The sequence below is a fragment of the Balearica regulorum genome, chromosome 8 (genome assembly GCF_011004875.1).
Source record: "Balearica regulorum gibbericeps isolate bBalReg1 chromosome 8, bBalReg1.pri, whole genome shotgun sequence".
In the NCBI taxonomy this organism is placed as follows: Eukaryota; Metazoa; Chordata; class Aves; order Gruiformes; family Gruidae; genus Balearica; species Balearica regulorum.
Window position 1 is genome coordinate 35,045,488 of NC_046191.1, and position 18,442 is coordinate 35,063,929.

General features: G+C 37.8%; 1 protein-coding gene across 2 annotated transcripts in view; it reads right to left on the reverse strand.

Annotated features, from left to right (window-relative positions):
* Nucleotides 1–18,442, reverse strand: part of BRINP3 (BMP/retinoic acid inducible neural specific 3) — a 223,917-nt gene that overhangs the window by 192,149 nt on the left and 13,326 nt on the right. For both annotated transcript variants that reach the window (XM_075760566.1, XM_075760567.1), the window contains exon 2: nt 13,077–13,362. In XM_075760566.1, the coding sequence (XP_075616681.1) occupies nt 13,077–13,312 (236 nt within the window). In that variant the 5' untranslated portion in view covers nt 13,313–13,362. The remainder of the gene's footprint in view (nt 1–13,076; nt 13,363–18,442) is intronic.

An 18,442-nucleotide genomic window follows, 5' to 3' on the forward strand; every position in this document is an offset into this window, starting at 1 on the left:
GCTGGTTCCCTGTAATTACCCTGTGGGTATTAAGCTCAAGCTATTTTCCTCTTGCCCTGCACTCAGCAGATAGCGTTAGCAGGCCATCGCTCCAGTGGCCTTTCCACACGTGGGGCTGGTGCCATCATTTTCCTTTGTTGTCTGTCTTTAAGGGATGTTACTTCACCTTCTGAAACTACTGTTTTGTTAGCACATTTCAGGAAGAGCTCACATCAAAACAGAGAAGAAAAGCACAAGCTTTTTTTCAGCACAGATCGGAAATGCAGATTTCACAAGGATAAAGCCACCTCATATGAGGTCCACGCTGTCTTCAGACACAGCTATCAGCCACATGTCCATTCAGTGATGTGAAACTGGACCTCCCTCTGTTACACCCCACCCTCTCTCTCAAAAGTTCTGTTCCCTGGCTATTCTGAGATATAACTGCCAAATTTACTTAACTAAAATCAAGATTTTCCTACTGTTTTATTCCAGTTATTATGACAGAACCAATACTTCTCGGGGAGAGATTGGTATTAACTCATGCATATCAACTGTACGTGGGACTTTCCAAAGATTCAAACTGAATTAGAAACTGGAGTCGTGTGACCTCAGTTTTTGTTGTGTAGAAACTTGCTAAATCTCATTTTGTATTAGCATAAATACCAAATGACGACTGTTTTATTGCTCTCAACAATGATATAAAGTCTTGCGAACCCACTCTTGGTTGGAATTTTCATGTTTTAACTGTAAAGACAAGAGAAATAGGATGAAATAAGTGTGACATATATAAAGTTTTGTTTCCCAATAAATATAGAATAGATACGGGGAGACATTTTTTAAAAGTAGAAGCACACTTATTTTTGTTTCATTTAAATGTCCTACTTCACAAATCTTTTCAATTTAAACATTAAAGTTAATTGTCTTTAGATTCCAATAAATTACTGTGGCTAAAATTCCTTTATGAGTTATTCATGTTCTATCAATTTCATTGTTTGGGAAAATGACTATCACACTCAAAATTTTTTGAACTGTTTGTTTGTTTGTTTGATGTGTTTTGTTTGTTTTGTTTGTTTTGTCTCTCATAACAGAAAAGATGAGTGTCAGGGGACTTGATATACTGTACTGATATCTAACACTCCTTGATGGTTTTCGTACCAAGGACATGCATACCCAAGTCACACAGAACTTCAATGTCAGAACCAGTAAACAAGCACATATTTGCTTGTGCTCATCCAGGCCAAGGAGACAGCAGTAAAAATAGACATAACCATTACTTCTTCAGGCAAAATTCTAAACAAACAGATGGACCTTCAAATCAACCATATGAGAAATAGTTTCACTGAAAGGAAAAGCAAATTTCAGAGGCAACTCTAATAAAAATGTCTTTCAGATACTATTCACTCCCTGACACCAAAAAAAACCCCAAAAAAACCTGAAAAGAGAAAGGTATCTAAGCAAGAAAGCAGTCCTTGAGGAAATTAGCAATGCGATAGAGGCTCACGAGCATTTTAAGAACCATATGAAAGAATTGATCAGGATCTATTTTTTGTGTTGTACTCACACGCTGTTAGTCATAACTTGGGCACACAGCTTGGGCACTGAACTCAGCATGAGCTTCTTTCAGATTCCTTGAAAGTTAGGAGTTAGGCACAACTTGTAATGTTCTTCAAACAGATGTATTGACAGGTCTTATCTGAGAGTTTACTGTCCAAGCATGAGCACATGTTGGATCCAAAAGTGAAGACACGGGTGGAAAATCTATGGCATATGGATTTCATTTGATGTTATCACACAAGGAATCTGTGGAAAACTGGGAGTTAAATATAGAGCTTCTGTAGCCACATACATGTGTATATATTTTTTCTATACAAACATAGAAAAACTATACCCTGTTGAGGCTAATTTCATTAATTATATCCAGAATCATATGGAAAGACAGAAAAGAGCTGGAGCAAAGTCATACTAGCCCCTGTATGAAAGAAAAGGTTCATGTGAGTGTGTTTCAGTTACAGATTCTCAGATGTCTTTTATCGTAGCCACAGCTAAAGTTTAATGTAAGTGGCATAATCCAGAGTTGACCAAAAGCATGCGAAAATGCAGCAAGATCTGACAGAATGCTTCTGAAAGACGCATTTAAATACAAGGATCTAATGAGGAAAGATCTTTTGGCATTGCCAGGGTTATAGAGAATTTCTGGACCTCTTATTGACCGGGAGCTGTCCATTGTAAACTTCATGAATGTGTTGGTCAAGGCTGTTATTCGGATACCTGACTGTAGAAGATGTAGGTTTTTCTTTCTAATAAACAGTATTGTCTCACTGCAAAAATGTGAAGTAATAAACTCATTTATTTTCACTCATCCATACCTCTGTATTTATGTATGTATATGTACACACACATATATAGACATACACACATGTACACACATAAATGTGTATAAACACACGTGCATTCATATTGACACCTATTCACTCTGACAGTAATCACAAATATTTGGGTTCTAGAAATTAGGAAATGAATCAGCACCATAGACTGCATGTTTTCTATTTCTTCTAAATTATTGAGTCTTGTGGTTTACTACCAAAAACATCATTAGCTATTTAATAAAAGAAAAATGGCAATGAACAGTTCTTTCTAACAAGAGAGCTCACTACAGATCCTTCATTTTTAATCAGTTGAAATTACTATTTTTTAATTTATTTTGCATGGCTAAATATGTGAAATGTAGACAAAAGATTTTATTCTGTTTATTAATGTGGGTTATCAGATTGGTTTCACTTTATGTTATGTTTAAAATTTAGTTTTATTTTTATAACCTGTAGCTAGTATTTTATATAAGTGGCTAAAGATGTGGTTTAAATAAAATGCAATTAGATATAACTAGACAAAAAATGTGTTGCCTCTGTTTACTTTCTATTAATAGATTATATTTATCAGTAGGCAAAGCTGATATTGTATTTGAGTTCCCCGTAGAACATCCAAGGCTACTACTAGCAGTCAGGGTATGAGTTAAAAATCCCTACTTGCTAAATTTTAAGAACAGTTCAGAATTAGTTAAAATGCAAATATTTATTTTAAATTAATCAATTGTATTTCCTCAGGTCTCAGATTCTGCTGACCTTTCAGAATATTTGGCAGAATATTTCTAATGCTTCTGATTTAAAATTATGTTACTCATATAAGTCAAAACCTGTATATGTGTTTTTCCCTTGAGAAATTAATATTCATTACTTAAAGCCAGATGCTATTTCTTCTATGCATGTGAGACCTGCATGCACAACTTCTAAATTGCTACTGGGCTTCGTGTGTGCAGTTTTCAGAGCTCTATATATATATCAAATTGTCTGGTCAGTAAAAAGATCTGCTCTTCTCAAGCTGCATAAATAAAGCAGAAATTGAGAGTATCAGAAGATGAATTGAGATATGGAGCCATTAATGACCTTAAGAACACTATTATCCATAACAATCATATTGGGATTCTAGGGAGAATTGAGCAACAAGACATTAGTTTGAAGTACTGCGTTTCTTCACAAGGGTCTCTGTTGGAACGAATCTGGAGCTACACAACAAAAATTCACAACTAGCATAATTACTAGTAAAACCTGTAGATTTAATCAATCAGAGCTAGAAGACAATGAAGATTTGAGTTCTGAGATATTGACCATGACCTTAAGTCAATGATAGCAGAAGAAAATGACAAAAATTCTTGAGTGAGCACATTTGTTGCTAGTTGTTCTTTTTCTGTATGGAAAATGTACAAATACCATTCTATATAACAAAAAATCATATATTCCAATCAATACTACCGTATTTCTATACAGAAAAGGTTTCTGTGCTATTCAGTTCTTTTCTCCATGTAAGATATAACATGCCACCCATTTAGACTTGACATGTGGATGAAAAGAAAAATCTGAAAGCCATTTTGTTTGGAGATGACTACTGACCTAGCAGCAGTAGGGAAAAATAACAATACAAGGCTTAAAATGAAAGCACAGAGAACTCCATTCAAGTAATAAAAAACCCTTTTTTTTTCAGTAACCAACAGAAATTTTGATCATTGTTTTTCCCCTTTATGAAAGTCATCTTGGAATCCTCTACGTCTTGAATACCAGTGATAGTACTAGTAGAGATATTTAAACAAAAATGAAAAGGGCAAATGAAAGAACAAAGAACCTGCTAACCAAAAATCTTCAAGGAATTAATGAAAATGACCTGATTTCATGCCCAAGATTCTGGCAGACTATCCTGCTGACTGAAGAATGAATCTATTATTAGTGTTAAACAGCTTTTATATCACTTCAGTGATTGCATGAAACCATTAAGTTACAGCCTCTATTACCCTAATTTTTTTAGGGTAACTTAAATGATTTACGAACTTACTAACTGAAATGATGACACACCTAAATAAATGTTCTTTGTTCTAGGGAAACATATCAGTGGGAGGTTTGATCTAATGATTATCCTTAAAATACTTAAAATACTAGATTCTGAAAATGACTATATTCTGGAAATGGATTATAGTGATATTTACCAAAAAATGAGATTCACTCTCTTCCTTGCCATTTGAGTTTCCTTGGGATCTTTGATTAAATCCTCCAAACAAATAAGAAGAAATACAAAGAGAGATTGTCAAAACATAGGCTCCTGCAATGTACTATTAAAAAAAAAAATACAGAAAGCAGTCTTGGCATCAATATTGTCTTTTGTTGCCAAGCTGAAACACGCTTGTGTTCTTGTCAAACAAACTGACTCCTGAGAACAGCCCTAATCCTGCTGGCCTAGCCAGCACCGATCCCGAGCGCCCTTCCCAGTGCTAGCACCAGTCTGTCTCACCGAGAGAAATTCTACCCTGGTTTTGAAACCCGGTAGTTTAATACTGAGCTGACAAAATGGAGTGAGGGGATGTGGGGTAGGTCTGACCCTGGGCAGTGGCAAAACAGCTTAGAGGTTTTGAGTGCTGTAGGGTTAGGCTCACTGATAAATTTCTTGTTGTTCACTGAGATTTCTGCAAGATTCTGTAGGAAGCCAGCATCTCTTAAAAATATGCTGTTTCATCAGGGTCTGGTCATGCTTTTCCCAGGACCTTCAAAGATGGACTGCGGGCTGATACTGTGGATCAGTGTACGAAGTAAGCTTGATTTCTCCCATGCTCATGAGTGACAAGTGCTAGCCCTTTACCTAGAGCAGATGACTTCTCTGCTGCCTCACATATGTAACAGAGCTGGAAAGAGAGGGACATTCTGAGAATCAGAATTCCCTACATCTCTTTGGTCCTTCTTGCCTGCCTCTGAGCCCCTCACGTCTGTCTGCCCTTCTTACTGGGCCACAAGTGCCCACCAGGGATCAGACTCTTTTATCATTGCCCTCGGAAATATCTTTTATCATTGCCTGTGGAAATATTCCTACCTGGGGCTGACCTCTTGCATAACTGGGATTGTGGGGACAGACCTAAATAGGTGCCCAGTCCTTATCTCCTGCACCTCTGGTATCTCTGGTGTCCTTCTGAGGGGCCCCTTAAGCTCCCAGTGCCAAAGGAGGTAGCCCATATCTTGTAGCCATAGGAACATCAGTGAAAGACTCCTTGGCCTCTGTGAACATCCATTCCATGTACTCGTCAACCCCTTGAGATTACTGGCAAACTAAACTAGGCTCTGGTTAAAATTCATCTGAAAACATTTTTTTAAAGTTTTCTGTTATGTATACACAACCCCTCAGTTTAAATTATCTGTTCCTTTTTTTCCACCTGATTCACAAGCATGTGAATCACATGGATAAATAGATCAAGAAACTAATATAATTTTGATAATAGGAATTGCTATTTGTAAAGCATCAGCACTTGATATGTTTAGGCCCTAAAGATAAAACAAAAATGCTTTCCTATGAAGGAGATTCGCATTTGAAACAAAGGGCTAGAAAAATGATGATTTTGGAGAACGTTGTCTGGGTATTGCTAGACCTGGAAAGACAGTCATTTAAAGATTTTATTTTGCTCAGGTATGTACTTATGCAAACATTTTCACCAAAGCCAGTTATTTAACTTGCATCATGTCTTTGTTATGCCAAGCTAACTGAACTAAGAAAGGTTGTTAAAGTATATCACAATCACAAATGAAATTCATTGATATTTTTCAGATCCAGACATTCTTTTAAAATATCCTACTTTGTTGTTGTTGTTGCTTTGTTTGGTGTTTTGTTGGTTGGTTGGTTGGTTGGTTGGTTGGGGTTTTTTTTACTTTAACTAAACTATTCTTCCACTGTAGGAAACTATTGCTGTTTGATTCCTCAGGGCCAAAATCAGCATCATTTTGTTCTGTGTACCTCTACTGCTTGTAATAATGAGGCCACTGTACTGGACTACAAATAATATTTTTCCAGTGGAAACTTCTCAACTAAGAATCCCAGAAACTATCTTTGAGTTGCTCTTCTCTGTTCCCAGCCTATGAGCCACTGGATTTAAAGAAGACTTTGTGCATTCTGTGGTATAGCCTTTTGTAAACACTCTGAGAATGATGATCCATCCGATTACTGTACCTTTTATCCACCAGGTTGAATGGATAATTCCCTAAAGCAAGCTCACCATTTATAATGCAGGCCAGAAGCAATTTACTGATACAGTGAATTTCTGGAAAAGGCAGACAGAACTGTTCTTGTTATTTATTCCCTATTGAAACGACAATTGTAAAAGATAAACTTGTTTGCCCTTTGGTGCATTTATAATCCCAGTTCTCAGCTGCCCAGCAGTGACACTGTGCATGCAATTCAATGCCCAAGGAAACAAAAGCTCTGAGGAGTTGAAGGCAATGGTCAGCCAGTCTGCTAAACTACCTGTTGAAAGGACCTCACTGTCACTTACTACAGCCCACTTCCCTCAAGTTCTCCAGTACTAATTTGCCTCATTCCTTTCTTTGGTACATCCTGTTCCCCGCATCTGTCACCACCTGCCTCACCTTTCGTGGGGTTGTATGTGATGTTTTCTGTTAAGGAAACCAAGGTACATGGCTGAGAAATGAGCTCCTGTCTTAGTTTCCAAAGAAACAAGTCATTTAAAAAAGCCAGTAGCTCTGATGTTTCCAGTACCAAACGGGCCCTTCTAAAAAATTGTCAGTGATGATGGGTGCTGGAGCGTGATCAAATGTATAGGAAATAACAGCACCAAGAAATGCCACACTGTTGTTTCCTTAGACTTCTGAAAGGGATGATGGCAGACATCTCTTTTCAGCCCTCCATTTCACTAAACGTTTGTGTTGGAGGAAATTGTTGAAGACATTTTATTAATTTTTCTCAATGCCTTAGAATTCCTAAATTATCAGTTCAAAGCAATCTTGGGAAGAGCACAAGGAAATGTCATTCCAAACTGTAGACTGGGGTGAAAATTGCAAATCAGGGTGTGTTGATGTGTACATCCACAACTGAACCCCCCAGCTTTTTTATTCACGCTGTCTGTCAGGCGTATATGTGTGTGAAGAAGTCTAGTGATAGCTGTGGGAAAAAATATCTTGATAGGGAATAAAAAAACACAACTGACTTTAATGTTGGCTTTACGTAACTTCACATACAAGCGTTAAAATATATTAGTGAGTGTTCTACTACGGTCTCCAGTCTTGCTCACTTTACCCTATAGGTTCTGGTACGAGAGGATTCAGAAGATATGAGAGGAACCCAATATGTCCTAAAACAAAATAATCTTTAATTTGATAGCATTATTTTCTAATCCTTTTTTTTTGGGGGGGGGGGTTGTTCATGAACAAACACAATCCCTTTAAGAAGAACCCCTAAAGAAACACTTCTTAAGCCACACGAATACCGTGCTGCACAGAGCTAATCAGTTCTTTAGGAAATTCTTTTTTTTTTCTTCTTTTCCCTTTTGCAGACTAGTATTCTACACCTGTTAGGGATAGCTACCTCAATGGTTACTAAAATCTCGTCCACTATCATAACCACTGCATCTTATAACCCTTTCTCCCTATTCATAGGACTGGTAAGGTTCTGTAACTTAGTATGTCCCGGAACTATTTTACTCTAATGATTAGAAACCTGTTCTAAATTGTCAATCTAAATATATTCATAGCCAGTTTATACCTATTTGGTTTTATGACAGTGATGGCTTTTGGTTTAAATAGTTTGTCTCACTTTATGATATGTAAATTGACAGAATTGTATCCTCTTTCAGCTCTCCCTTTTTTCCTTTTTTCCTTTTTTCTTTTTTTCCCTAAATGTGCCAAACATTTCCGCATTAAAAGCAAATGCTAGGCTCTTCCTTCTCCTGATTTTTCACATCTGTTTTAGATTTTAAATAATTTTGCTTGAACAAAACTACACAATATCCCTGAGGAGATCTCCTCAGGACCTTACTTGATAACATGAATACTGCCCTATCTCTGTAGAAAATACCTCTTCTGATACAATGTAGGTTCTTTGCATAATTTCACAATCACTCTTTCCGTCCTGATAACCTCTCATCTCATTCTGTTTGGATTTAAATTCCTTTGTCTGGGTAGCTGATTTACATAAGAGGCACAGCACTCCCTTTGTGTATTAAATAACAAATTATAAACTCAGTTTTCCTTGCCAAAATATTTACTGATACTGACTACAGGACTCACCTTCCATAAAATATTGACACAGCATTCCCACTAATTTAGAGGTTTTCAGCAGCCATCCAGGTGCTTTCCTGGCCTTTCTCTTCATAGATCAGTGGCACTGAATGCCACCAAAAACTGTGGCAATTATTAAATGTCCTGTAGGAGGATATTTCCTTCAAAGAATTATAGGGAATACCTCACTGCCACATCATCAACGGAACCAGCCCACCACTCCCAACTTATAATAACGTTGGTAAGACCAGTGGGAATTATTTAGTGTTCCGCAATACCCGATTAAAATATTATTACATACATTTTTACCTCTTTCAACTTTGTCCTATAATATTGAAAGCTCCTTTCCTTGGGCAGCTAAGTACAACACAGAATCAGCTTGTTTGCCCATGGACATAACTGATCTTTAATGTATAGATTCAATTGGGGTGACAGTAGATTCTTCTACTGCTACCCTCCCATATTTTATGTATCAGTTGTTTTTATCACATGGTTGGTTTATGCTCTGAAGGCTAGACAGGGAGATAGGGCAAAGTGTAACTTTTTAAACACATATTATGCTGAAGTTAAGACTTCTCATCAGAAATTGGGCTCAGTTAATAAGTGTGGTCCTCAGTGCCAACCTTTGGCTTCATCTCAACAATTTATAACAGATTCATGGTCAGATGAACACTTGTTTATAGTGACTGGGGAGTGGGGATACAAAGCAGTTGCTTTTTTGCCTCTTTGGCATACAAACAGTTAGGGGTAAAATAGAAAAGTGAGCACAGAATCCATGTAGTGACATTTTTTCTTAATGTTTTAGTCTAAAAGTTGGACTAAATCTGTTTTAAATGTAAATAGGTTATATAATGTAAGAACTGAAAAAAATAAGGCTACTGGACATCATGGAAAATAATTGTCACATATTATTAGGCGAAACTAAACTTTAAAATCAGTCTGTCTCCTGCCATGCAAATGACAGCAATAAATCAAGTAGCACAAGATTGTTTTACTCAATAGCTGAGAAATAATGACAATGTTTCCATCAAGTTCCAAGTAATCTTCATTTTAACATTCTTTGTTGTTTTCTTTAATATATGCTTTTCCAGTTATCTGTCCTATTATCTTGATGTTAATCATTCTATATCTTTCATGGGCCTGCAGTACTTGACCTCGATCCCATTCAAATCAGCGTCAAACAATGGTGTAGGATAAAGGCCTTCGTCTCTGACACTTCAGTTTCTATATAAATGTGCATTACTCAATTTAACCAGAAGAGAATAACATGTATTTTCTGCTTTTTAATAGGATCTTGATTATAATAGAGGATGCTGTTTTGAAATTAAGAAAAAAAGAAAGAAGTTGGGAAGGTAATGATTTAATTGAGGGGTGGTTTTTTTTTCTACACCATTACTGCCTCTCCTGAGACTGTCAAAGGAGGGGAAAAAATAATGGGAATCAAAATATCATCCTAGTTGCTGCATAATTATTCTGTCGTTGGAAAACAAAAGTCATATAGCAGTCTCCCACTGAAATCTCCTCCAACACATTTTAAAGTACTACATGCAGCATCTGCAACTCACTACTGGTTTTATGTTATTTTTACTGAGACCATTGAATTGCTGTTAATTGTAAACACCTAGTCCCAGTGTCAGGTTGGTCATCCGGAGTTAGTTCCCACGGGTAGCCGTAATTGTTAGGGTTTTGGAGAGAGATACATTGGTTCATCTCCTGTGTATGGCTTGGATGCCATTGGTCTGGAGACATGGAAAGAGAGCTGCCACTTCATCATCCCATCAGTTCTTTTGGAGCCAACTCCTTTCTCAAAAGAGAAGCACACCTTTAGGTAATCTGCAGCTACTTGCCACATTTGTGGCATTAAAAAAAAAAAAAAAAAAAAGAGCAGGTCTTCAGTAATTTTCTGTCTGACCCCACTGTGCTACCAACATCCTACCAGAAAGCACTCAAAATAGGACACAGCCTGCACAGCCTCCCACCCTATAGAATCCTAGAATCTTAAGGCTGGAAAAAACCTCCAAGATCATCAAGTCCAACCATTGACCCAACACCACCATGTCTACTAAACCATGTCCTGAAGTGCCACATCTACAGGTTTCACTCTTTTAAAGATTTCACTCTTCTTGAGCCCCATGGATTTTGACCTGGCAAGGACATTAAAATGAAGGCAGATGACTTTCCTTCCCCTTTGCTATTAAAATGTCAGGTCTCAGGTGTGGACTTTAAGGGCCGAAGTGAAAGAGCAAAGGGAAAGGAGACCCTTCTGGTAGCACTGTTTGGAGTGGCACCTTTCACTCGTTAGTGTGATGCAGGTCTGTGTTTTCCCCTTCCCTTCTGGAGAGCCGTACGAATCAGGACCGTGTCCGCGAGGGATTGTTTTCATTAGGTAAAAGATAGGAGAGGGAATGAACAGACCAATTAGACTCCAGATCCTTTAGCCTGGCAAAGCTCATAGAAAAGCAACAGGGATTAAATTTACAGTGTGCGGTTCGTAACAAGGTCACCGTGTTCTGCACTACTTGCTAATGGGACCATATTTTACAAGGAAACTTTGCAGTAAGGTTTGTATTTGCAGGACTAAATCAAAAAATGCGGCTTTTCTTTTGACTCAGGTAGCTTGTGCCTCCTTTGACTTCCTGGCTCATTTCTCGCAGAAAATAGGCAGAGGATAGAAATAAACACGAGAAACACTTTCTGTGGGATTGTGTAAACTAAAGTCAATTGAAACCTGTGCACAAACCCAAATAAATATTAGAGTTATGATTACAGATGTATAAAACTTAACAATGTTTCTGTAATGATGGCTGAGAGGAGACAAATTCTCAAAGACCTGATTGAAAGAGCTGAAATGAAATACAATTCCATTTTTCATGTTTTTAGCAAGATAATTTTGGTTCAGTGTTGACTAATATAGAATAATAGGAATAAAATATGCTGCCTCAGTCTCTGCATTATTGGCTTTACATTATTGGTCCTGACAGCTGGCTTTTAAAATGCAGTAAATATTGGGCAACGCTGTTCTGTTAAGACAAGCCACTTCATCAAGCATATTTCCAAATCACACTTTATTTTCAAAATGTGTTTAATTTCTCTATATATGGCAAAGCAGCTCACTGCAAAATTGACCTGCAACAGAGTGCCCTCTACTGCATGTATTTAGGAAAGGAAAATAAAGCCAAGTTCCTTAAAAATAAAATCTTTACGGACTGAGACCAGCAGTTTTGTCACAAGCTGCTGGCCACTGAAGTAAAGGATGGTATATTCCTATAGGCATATATCATTCTTACCTTCTTCTAAAGAGCTGGATACCACTACAGAATGATACTTTAAAATAGATAGGAAATTTGCACTAACTGCTTTATGGTTTTAAATGAAATCAGCGTGTGTCTTTCCATACCAATATGGTCTGTGTTTATAGGTTGGAGAGTTATTAGGGAAGTCAGAAATCTGTCCTGTATTGCCGTGCTGCCACCCCTTTCTCTTTGCTGCCAGGAAGGGTCTATAACAATCTGAAGTGGAAAAGTATCTCTGCTTATAGATCTGTTTTCTCAGTCCTTAATCTCTCACGCTCCCTTATTTCTTCCCTTCTTTCTATTTGCCATTATGCCATGACTATTAAACTGAACTCTCCTTTTCACTCCCATGTCCGTGATAAACCTGTGTTACAGAGTTATACCTCTTGCAAACGATTAAGAAGGTATTTCACCAGTGCAGTCTCAAGAGCGGAAACCAACAGGTTACAAATCTATCATGAAAGCAATTCTACAGCAATGCACAAATTCTCAAGCAGACCTATATTTTTTAAGTCTTCCTCTGTTTTTCCTCCCTCCTGCCCCCCCCGCCCCGCTCCCTCCCGCTTCAGTCTGAATTGGGCCAGCCTGACGCTGAGCTTTGTGATGGACCAAACACCCGCAACTTCTGTAAAAACTCCCAGTGGCTCTTACTGCTCAGTCCCTCAGGGATGAGAAAACCGCTTCTCGAAACACTGGAGTAAACCAACGTGAAACTTTTTGAGTTGCTTTTGAAATGCCCTGATTTGTACAATGCAGTCCGTGCTTTGCCAGCAGCATCCGTGGAGCCACAATTTCACTCTTAATGTCTCGGCTTATGTCTTGGGTGACACTGAAAGCAATTGAACTGGATCTTGCTGCATGATCAAGGGTACTCCATGTAAACCCTCTGCAATCAAAGATGGTTTTAGAATACCTTAGGACATTTTTGAGTATGCCACTTAGGGCAGAGTAGAGGTAGGTAGTAAACAACAATGTTTTCCAAAGCAACATAATCAATTACCAAAAGTTCTTTAAACAAAACAGAAACAACACAAGCAGGCATTTCCGTAGTACACAGTGCATATATGGCCTTGCATATATTTCAGCAATGAATTTTGTGTCTATGGATTTGTTCCCACATCTGAAACTTTCCCTTAAGGAAACCCTTGTGATAATTTACAACGTCTAAGGATGATATCTCTGTAATTGCTTTCCCTTTGCTTCATACCTGTAAATCTTGTATCTTGTGCTAAATCCCTGTCGACTTCTGTCCACAAAATCTGTGTATTCCTGTGAGCGATGGAAGGGTCCCTTATCAGAGAGGAGCCAGTCGAAGGGGCTTGTGGCATGCTGATCCGAGACAGCAGCAACTGCTAAAACCCAGCAATGAAGACTCAGTGCTATCCACTCCCATAGAGCCATCAGAGAGAACAATTCAGCACCAGCACTGCATCGCCATATCATGCTTCCACTGGGGACTTAGAGCCTTCATTCTCTTAGCTTTCCCTCAACACCTAGACAAAATACACAGTCAATTAGATAAGCACACACTAGGCATCCCTTGGAAGTAGAAACAAGTTTCCTTTCTTTCAGCTTAAAGAGATAGTGGCCTCTACTTTATTACATTTTACATTAGCATAAACCCCACTAGGCTAGTTAACAGTGGAGTGTTTCAGTACTTCAAACGCTGTGAAACTAATGTCTTCATTAACATCATCAGTGATAATATTTACTGTTGAAGGGAAACCTTCACAAATTGTCAGGGGAGGGATTGTTGGGGTTTTTTTCCAATCATGCTAGTCATTAATGAAAAATATGCAACACAAGAATTATTGCCTGTTAGCATCAGTACAAAATCATTCAGCAATGGCTATGCATAAGGTTGCAGTTCATACATTGGACAGAAAACAGATGAGATTCAGAAGACCCAGATTGCTTTCTCTTTTTTTGTCCTTGGAAAACTCACTTAATGGCTTGTCTTCACTACACACGTCGTTAACAGACTCACGTAACTCGAACTCACGTAGCTGGACCAAAATCATTGGATCACTGGAGCTGCCCACACTGATGAGTTATTCCCGCTCCAGTATCCCTAGCAGCAGCACTTGACTTTCAGTCCAATTCACTCCAATCCAATGGATCAGCCCAGAAACATTATTTAAAGGGAGCTTAAACAATTGTTTGGGTGCCCAATCAAAAATCAAGTATTAACCATAGCCTCATGCTGGGACTCAGTGAAGACAAGCCACAGTTTCTCTCTGTACCTCAGTCCCGTACTTGTGAAATGGGATAATGATTCTATATCCTGCTCAGATTTTGTGAAAACACCTGCGCAAGAGCATGAAGTTCTCAGAAATAATGAAATGGCAAAGATCATGTAGATTCCTAAATATATAGAAACAATCAGTTCTAGTTTTCAGCATAAGGTAAAACAGCACAGAATTAATTAAAATATATTAATGTGAGAGCTTGCATTTTTCTAGCTGATAAACTTACAGACAAAAGCATTTTTTAATTCACATTCACTCCAAACAGCACTCATTATGACATTTTCACAGTGCCCCTTGCTATGATTTTTTTTACTTGGTGGGAAATTTGTCTTTACCATCAGTAATTTAATTTGTAAGTGTACCCTAAATGAAGGATGCTTCCAACAGAACAGTTCTGCAACTGCACACTCAGTACCACCCGTCCATTATAATGGAAATGGTGTAGCTGAATAAATATGCTCTGTGTGTATATTCGAGACATTAATATTCTGAAAAGTCTTTTGTATAGATTATAAACATATCCGCTGCAGGAAGTTAACTGCCTCCAGAAGAGCACAGAAGTTCATATGAACCAACAGCAATTTACAGTCTGAGAATATAATAATCTGTCTACACAACCAGAGAAATAGTCAAGGTTTATTGTCTTCTTAGGCACAAATGTAATTGTTTGTAACATGATTTGGACCTGATCCTGCAAACAAGCTATGTGTAAGTAATCTCCCTAAAAAAAAAAAAGACCCTATTCATACACCTCATGCTGAGCATGTGCCAAAGCACTGAGTTGTAACCATAACAGTTATAACCATGCAGTAGTTCATGATCATAAAACACAGATTGCATTAATTTTATAAATCCTTTTGAAACGAGATTCCAGGATTCTAAAGCAAAGAGCTCTCACTTTTATTTACACTCTCAAGCAATGACTTACACACGAAAAGCCTGCAGATCTGTGTAGACTGTATGAAGTTTCAATATCTTCTCCGTAAATTGGTGCTTTTTTTCTTTCACAGGTTGAAGTTCACGTATGTGAGGTTACACTGTCGCGTAACTTTCACGACGTCATGTGAAAAAGCATGCACAAATCTGAAGCAAAGCTGAAAAGCAATAGATTGCTCTCCTGGCCCATAAAAGCCATGATGATCATTTGGTTGCCATTTCCCATTAAAAATTAGCTCAGTGTAAATGAAGAATGCATGTCAGTCATTTCCAGAGAGGCCAGACGTGCTTTTGCATCACAGCAGAGTGAAAATCCACAATACTTCTGTCCCTCTTCACCAATCAAGGAAAAATATATTGCACAGCATGCTCATTCCCCTCCGTCATCCTTTTCATAGACTAGGAAGACTGCACATAATTTCTTTACATTATGTGAAGCTACAAAGGGCATAATGAGAATTTTAATTTTCATACCTACTGCTGTTATAAAAATGCTAGCTAAGACATAAAGTTCTATGTTTCCTAAATTATCTTTTCTATTGAAAAAAAATCATGTAATGGTTTAAATTACAAGGGGTAGGAGTTTACTTTTTCAGGAACTTATTAACACTAAAGTGTTTCAGGCCATTAAATTGTAATGATGACTAATTGAGTCCCTTTTGAATTCAAAATGATAATATTAGGATTGGAAAATGAATTACTTTGTATATGCAGCATCTTCCCAACAGTAGACCAAATGAGCACTTGAAAGGGAGTAGCGGAGGGCCCGGCTCTCTGCTTGCCTTAATGCTACACCTCATGGCATGTCATAAATTACCAGCTGGGTAAACACCTTTAGAGAACCTGTGTAGTTACAGAAGAAAATCATCTCCTCGTTTTAAAGATATATGAAGGTATTTTCCAAAAGAGTATAAATATGCAGCCAATCCTTAGGGAGAGTAAAATAATGTGTGCATTTCTAACTGATACTTATCCACTTGTCTGTATTGTCCAGTCATTGTAAAATCAGTCTGCGCAGCATTAATTCTCATAGCACCCTTGCGAAGTAAACTTTTACCTTGGTTTAACAAACAAGGAACTGAAGCATGAAAAGACCAAGGCTAAGATGTTTTTAAGCTGTCAGAGGGATTTAACTGTGTAATTCCTATTAAAAGAAAATTTAGAAAATTTCAGTCTAAGGAATTTTCCTAAGGTTACAGTGTGAAAAATATTCAAAATTTTAAATAGTCAAATTCTCTAATGAATGCAAATGCCTTGAAAACGTTTTTCAAAGACTGTTCTAGGCATGTGGAACATACAAAGGTTGTAGTTACAACAGCCGTCACAGAACTCCAGGGAGGAACAATCTGAATTAAATTTGCAGTAGAGCACCTGCTGGTTTCAGGGTGGGATGCGAGAACTGAAAAATAAATTAACACCTGTTAAGTAACAGAGCTGGTGGATTTTAAAGTGGAGAAGACACTGTAGAGAAGACACTTCAGACAAAACTGTCGTGTCAACATGCTGCCTCTTTAAAGCGCTAGCTTAGAGGACAATTATCAGGTATAGGTGCTCAGCACAATTACTTTGTTGTCCCCAGGGTTTCATCCAGCTACCACTTGCAAATGCTAATAAGTTTTCAGTCTTTCCTCTTCTAAAATTTGAGGTTAGATTGAGTTCAAGCAGCATAATGGGCTAAATTCTTCTTTGTTAGAAAGCTACTGTCTCCTCACAGGAGTTAATGCAGAATGTATTTGGCTCAGCATCTTCTGGAAATGCCACAGCTAGGTCCTAGCTTCCATAAGCACGTGAAGGGTGCTGGGAAAATCCATGCACTTACATCGTCTGAGAATATAGTCCTGGCAAGTGCAAAACAAACTTTGTGGCCACTCAGAGAAATTTCATCCAGCTTCAGCTGTGAACAAGAATGCAGGAAGTCTGTAGTCTTTTTGCTGTCGTCCCATTGTAGGGCAAAACCCACCAAATTGTCTTCCTTTTTTCAGTTAAATATATATTTTTTTTAACATTAGAAATGGTGTATAATTACAAATGGGTAGTTTATGAACTCAGTAAGCTACTGTACCTAAAATAGTAAAAATGGAAGTGTCTGCTTGATTTGTGGGTTGAGCTCTCTTGCTTACAGGACATGAATTGATAAATCATGTATACTAATAAATACAGAATAATATAGGGCCAACCCAGATGTGTGTACAGCAACGTTCAAGAAAAAGCAAATCAATAAGTTTAAATCCTTCTTAAAATGGAAACAGTATAAAAATTTCCCAAGGAAAAAAATTAGAAAGCTGTGGTAACCTCACTGCATGCAACATTTATTTTTTTCTTTCAAAGAAGTGAGAGTCATGTGTAGAACAGATGAGCTAGTATGCAGTAGAGATATGGCTACTAAGTAGATCACCGCCTCCTGGTTCAACTGTGGAGTAACTTCTTATGAGAGTCAATAACGTTGATGTCAGGCTTCGTCAGTAGCTTTTTTGGGCCACATCTACACCTACAGTTCTCAAGACTCAAAATAAAACACCTATGCACTAAATGTACAGACATTTTTAATGAGATCAGGGGATTATTTTCAATATTTATCTCTATTATGAAAGTCTAGAAGGTGCTATGGCCTTGGTCTGAGATGCCCTCTCCTCTGTTACACATGGAACAATGACCTTGCACTCTCTGTCAGCGTCACAGAAATGAGCACAGCCTTGCCTCCGTCATTCCCTCTTCCTCTTTGCTTCTCACAGAGATCTCCTTCTGACAGTGGAAATGCAGAAGACCAGGATCTCTCTGAAGCCCTTTGGTTTTTATGCACACTAGAATTCCGTGAAAATGCTGAAATGTCCCAGCTCTCCACGGAAGGATGAGACTCCTCTGTGCTGAAGTGGGATTCTCCTGGCTGTAACTTCCCATAATGATGAAATAATAATTTAAGATCGTTATTCTCAGATATGTCCTTTCAAAGGAAAGTAATAAGTAACTTCTCAGAAAACATTATGTTCTTCTCTCCACAAGAGTTAGAAACCTTAATGTCTCTAAGATGGTGCTTTTCTATGGAAAACACAAAGCTCAGTTTCCTTTGAACTAATCAAAATGATAATTGATAAGTATAGATCCCTTTAAAGACAAACAAAGAAAAAAATCCAAGAGCAGATGGGGGAAATAACCAATTCTGTCTGTAGGTAGGTAGATTTCAGTGAGATCACAATTTTATCATTTATGAGGTTTTTCGTACTCCATTCCTCCATTCACATACAAGCCTTAGGGATTTCAAAGTTACTACTTTTGACGAAGTACAATACTAGGTGTAATAGGGTACACTGAATATTTCTTCTAGATTGCACATCATGGAAAACAGGAATGAAGTAAATTCTTTATTTTCTATTACACAAAATTCTCAGGA